Source organism: Pyxicephalus adspersus, chromosome 9 (assembly GCF_032062135.1).
Source record: "Pyxicephalus adspersus chromosome 9, UCB_Pads_2.0, whole genome shotgun sequence".
Taxonomy (NCBI): Eukaryota; Metazoa; Chordata; class Amphibia; order Anura; family Pyxicephalidae; genus Pyxicephalus; species Pyxicephalus adspersus.
This window is the reverse complement of record NC_092866.1, coordinates 65,951,671-65,957,387: the sequence shown is the minus strand read 5'-3', so window position 1 is coordinate 65,957,387 and position 5,717 is coordinate 65,951,671. Positions and strand designations below refer to the sequence as shown.

General features: G+C 41.1%; 1 protein-coding gene across 1 annotated transcript in view; it reads right to left on the bottom strand.

The window, feature by feature from the left end:
- The window catches only part of INSC (INSC spindle orientation adaptor protein), a 57,588-nt gene that overhangs the window by 26,756 nt on the left and 25,115 nt on the right, over positions 1-5,717 (bottom strand). The window contains exons 3-5 of the mRNA XM_072422984.1: positions 3,832-4,177; positions 2,887-2,939; positions 2,486-2,609 (exon numbers count right to left, since the gene is read on the bottom strand). Of these exons, the coding sequence (XP_072279085.1) occupies positions 2,486-2,609; positions 2,887-2,939; positions 3,832-4,177 (523 nt within the window). The remainder of the gene's footprint in view (positions 1-2,485; positions 2,610-2,886; positions 2,940-3,831; positions 4,178-5,717) is intronic.

Genomic DNA, 5,717 nt, shown 5'->3' with positions numbered 1-5,717 from the left:
CCCCACAGTCACACACTATTATTATACATTTATATAGCTCTGACATATGCTATAGTGCTGTACAGAGATCGCTGAGCCAGTCCCATCAGTCTCTGTACAGAGGAGCTGACACTCTATTGTCTGAAGACCCTCTAGTATGTGCCGACAAGGACAAGGATCTTTGGGGGTGTGGGCCTCATCCCCAAAATGTGACTAAGTGTTGTAGGGATCTGGGAGCTCATTGGAATCTGCAAGCATACTTTAATAAGGGAGGCCCCAGATATCCACCCCCTCACCCTGAGGAATGAGTACAAGGGTACATATTACCCCGTGCCCATTCTTAGAAATTATTAAATCAGAAAGACAACACTAGAAATAACAAAACTGTACAGGAGAACAAAAGTATTTATTATTCTTTTTATCTTTAATTAACATTACCAATAATTGAGTGTTCCTGTGATGGCCAAATATGATCCCACAAAGATCCATCCAGAGCCTCCCTGCAGCACAATGACAGGAGCTCTATTCAGTTACTGAATACATGGAGTCCTGCATTGTTCACATTTCTTCAGTTTAATACAGAGGAGAGGGCATTTTATTATTAGTAATTAGTTTTTTACATTTGTAAATTTCGTGATCCTTTGCCAAGTAAACAACTTCAGTAAATGAACCCCAAGAAATTGATAAAACCCCAATTACTGTACAGATTGTAACACAAGTCTCATAACACAAGTAATACTTTATAGTGTTTCATTTTATGCAAATAATTCCCTTGTGTAGGTTGTGTTATGTAATAATTGTAATTCTGTCCAGGGAATGGCTGACACACACTTGTCGTATTGTATTTCACTGGAAGGAAACATTGAGAACGATTTCAGGTATCTTGGTGTGTATGTATTCTGTGGAATGATACAGTTGTTGTATATGTGGAAATGTCAGGGATTTATTCAGGTAAATTTACTGACGGCCACTTAAATAGTGAAGTACAACAACAATGTGCAAAGTGCAGTAACTCCCAGCAACCAATCAGCAATCTCCATCCAGTTCTCAGACTTCGGTAAGATACGATAAAGGAGTCGGGACAGTAGCAGTCTCTGATTTGCTATATTCATTTGGCTGAATGTTTGGGTAACGATTGTTCTGCAGAGAATTTGGATTCCCCAATTCTTTGACCTGACAAATCCTCATGCATATATTACAGCCAATCAAAAATTAGCAATCTGTTACAAACCGATCGGCTGTCACTGTTTGCTGATGGTTGCTGTATTGCACACGGTTGTGTCTCTGATGGCAGAGGAACAGATACAATATAACAGGCGATGATTCAGGGAAGCTGATGATTTATTTTGTGACGCTGGGAATGAAGCGCTGAAGCTTGTATAATTCCTGGTGGGGGATTCATGAAAAGAAGAAATAATGGAAGAGAATGGCGAGAACAGGCGCCTTCCCTGCCGCAGCCTGACACCACTGCACAGCATTACATCATCGTGAGATGACATCATCCGTGCCAGCGCATCACGCCGCCAAATCTTCCTGACCTGAGACTCCAACATTACTTCACTTACAACCAGCAACAACATTCATCCCGAGTCTCTCCGTCTTCTTCATTGATAAATTAGAGAGAGGGAAAAGAAGAATGCATTGTATTTACTGCGAAAGGTCAAAATAAATGGAATATAAATGCAAAAATAAAACATTTCTTAGTCCTTAGATCTGGCAGCTGCATTAGTTTCCTTTTATCAGGCTATTTGTCCTTTGTCACCGGGTGATCCTGCTGAGACTGTCCTAGGGTGACAACCCTCACTTGTCATATTGACTTACTGAGCAGCGGTGGTGCCACCCTAAAAGAAGAGTGTTAGGGAGTTCTGTGGTCCAAAAAGTAAAATGGTAAAAATTTAGTATTTTTTCTACCACTAAATGATCACTAATTACATGGGAACAGTCCACCATCCATCATCATCCTTATGTGAGACTAGCGGACCGCCATTTATAGTAATAGGACATATTTACCTTCCAGTTGCACCATAGTAGAAGTACCATATGACTCCCTGATCACATTTCATAGACAATTGGCATGTGCCCAATTCCCTGGCACTGCCAGGACCTTACATTCTGCATTGCCCATGGACCTTTTTTTTTTTCAACCAGCAGTCGGTCTTTTAACTCAGCAGCAGAGACCAACAATAAAGATACCAGCTAATATGTAAACCCAGAAATAGAGGCTTTACCCCACCTAGAGATCTACAAGACCTCCAGACCCCAGGACACAGAACAGGACATATTGTAATAATATATAATAATTATATAAAAAATATTAAGTTTCATTTCTCCAACTATGGAGTATATTGTGAGAAACCACATCCAACCCTGTAACATACAACCAACCATGAAAACTTGGTGACATTCCATCATACAAGAGTTGCATTATTTGAGTAGAGGTATTTTCTCCGAGTTGCTACAGAAATGCGATTCATATATAAAAAAAATATTTATGGCTCTTAGTTACCTTCACCTCTTGAACTAAAGCAAGATTGATCAGCTGACTGAAGTTCTGTCCCACCGCTGTCAATGTTTCATTAATGCTGAATTTCATTGATGACAACTCATCCTCATTCTCTGTCTGGGTGCACCTGAAAAGTCCAACAACAAACAGCTCAGTGTTATCTGTACAGCACTGCGGTATATGTCAGAGCTATATAAATGTATAATAATAGTGTGTGACTGTGGGGGGACATTAGAGTGTCAGCTCCTCTACACAGAGACTGATGGGGCTGGCTCAGTGTTCTCTGTACAGCACTGCAGTATATGTCAGAGCTATTAATATGTATAATAACAACAATAACAGTAATTAGAATAATGGCAGATAATGAAGGAAATCTTTCTCTGTATTATATAGAGCCGTCTTACCTTTCTGTGAGTTCAGTGAGCTCGGAACATTTATCCAATAATAAGGTTTGATACTGCGGAGACATTAGAGGGAAACATTGCTATCATTAAGAGTCGGCATGAATTATGTTTTTAGGATACATAAACATTAGGACATAAATATCATCTGCCTTCCTATTGAACCTATAAATAGCCAATTTGTGGTGTCAGCACTCCGACCAGCAAAACAACCACATTAGACACCAACAAGTCAATTGCTGATATCCGGACTGTCATTTCTCATGGGCGGCACAATGATTGCTCTCACTTTTCTACAGAATTACTTCATTAAAAGTTATTACGCCTCTCTGAAAGCCGATAACACATTATTTCTCCTCATTATTTACACCGTCAGCAGGCAGCCATTACTGGCTTAAGTGTATGTGAGCGCAGAGACGAGGGTCGCTATTCTACACAGCCGGGACGCCAAGTATTCGACCCCTAAAATTACAAGCAGATAATTCAGCTTCTGTTTTACGTTTGCATCAGGAAAGAAAAATTATCCAAAGTAATTCAATTATCGCAATCAGCAATCCTTTGCTCCTGCAACACGTCATTGGTTGACACCTTTATCTGACATAAATTTATTACATTTTACAACTAAAACAATGATCACTTTTCTCTTATGAGCATCACAAACATAATAATCCACTGGAAAAGAACATTTCAGTCCAAATCAAAGCTTAACTACTAGTCTCTAATTTCTCCTAGGGGATTCAACATCCATAGGTGCCTGCAGTTTGTGTCTCTGCCCCTCCCACAATGGGGAGATTTCCCCCAGTAGTTTGTGTCTCTGCCCCTCCCACAATGGGAAGATTTCCCCCAGTAGTTTTGCCCCTCCCACAATGGGGAGATTTCCCCCAGTAGTTTGTGTCTCTGCCCCTCCCACAATTGAGTGACTTCCATATAAAATGCCATTTCCTGTACCTGATGCATGCGTTCGGCGGAGATCTTGGCATGTGCGTTGTACTCTTTGATCATGGAATGAACATGGCAGTTGGTCTTGATGGTCATGGTGTGGACCCTCCTCCAGCGATTCTTCTCCAACTTCTGGACAATCTTTGTCAGTTCGGTGCTGATGATCCAGGCGCGGCGGAGAAGCATCTCCAGGCAGTTGTGGCTGCCGTCTGGTGTGGACAGCATGAGGTCGCTCTGGGAATCATCTTCCACACTGATGGGTTTGGATTGGAGGATACACATACATTCGCACTCGGTCATCACCATCAGATCGTCCATCCAGCGCTGGACCGAATCCACCTGCATCAGATTCATGCTGCAAACACAAAGCAATACATGGGATGAAAGGAAAATTCCAAGCACATGGCAGAACACCAAGACACATATACAATCTTTGTTCAGGGATCATCCGGAGTCACCATTCACTCCCTGGACTGGGATGCCGGGTCACAATCATGTACACTCCGGGTGAATGTGCTATTCACATATGAAACATATAGAGAGAGCATACAGATTTCCTGATTAAAGGAAAATCTTTACCTAAGTATAGAATATGAAAACAATAATACCCAACAGAGAGTTATAAAGCAGGGATGTTTGTGGCAGAATACACAAGGTGGATAAATAAATATAAAAGAAATAACTTAATTCATTTATTATTTCATTTATGGATTGACATTAGATAATATTATTCTCCTCATGTATGGCTTTATCACTGTCTCCTATGGGTATTGTTGTTTTGAATTCGATGTAACACAGATCAGGCCTGCTCCTCATTACGTCACTAGAGAAGGAGAGACTGGGGAAATGTTTTCTCCTGGCTGCAGCAGGCTGGTGGCCTGCTGCATAATAATATTTACACATGGTGTCCCCATACCTTTCTATATGAAATAAAATATTTGCATATGTGTGGTCACTCCTCCTCAACAAATAGAACCAAAGGAAACCATAGTGTGTCCACAGTCCCTCTTGTCAACCACTCATCAAATTCTCCTCCAATTCTCTCTTTGGGGTATTTGGGACGTTGCTTTGGGTTACTCAGGGTTCTTGCACTGTTTTCCCGCTCAGTGAGAATGATTCAGCCCCCCCAGTTATCATTTTGTGGTCCATTTCCCTGTAATGTTTTGTCCTGACTGATAATTGCCGTGTTATCGGATGGAAACACTTTGTGCTTTCCACAACGCCCAAACAACCAAAAACACCGAGCACAGCCGCCGGCAATCAGCTTAATGTCCGCACTGGGTTTATTATGGGTTGTAATGGTAATACATGCTGGGACTTGTGGTTCTTCAGTGGCTGCACGGAGAGATCTCAGAGACAACACAATTGTGAAAGAAAACTTCATATTTCTGGATCTATAATATTATTGTAAGGGAGTTTTTATTTTATCAAAACATAATCCCGGTTAAGGAGAAGACATTAGTTTTGCACTTTGACTTCCTGACATTTTTTATTCCTCTAAAGGACCCTGCAGACTAAACTGTCTTAAGGAGCCGGACCCTGGGGGAATATGCTGCCAGTTACTTTGGAAAGTGAACCTGTCATTAAGATGCTATGGTATACTTTGGGTAAGAAAGTTTGTGTCCTGCTCCAGAGTTTGATCATGTGACCTACAGTCGAGGCAGGCATTTGTGGGTTGTTCACATCATTAGAGCCTGCTGGGATCATGTTGTTTTCAGTTTGACAACCCTTGTCTAGTAGAATAGCAGTAAGATGAGAGATTCTGCAGGACACAACCATTGTGAAGCTCTACAAAGCAGCAAGCCATGTCAGGAAGTTTTTTAACTGATCTCACAAAAGTGAGAGATTTTAATTTCAGGAGGAAGGATTCTTTAAAAAAATAATTTTGCCAAAAA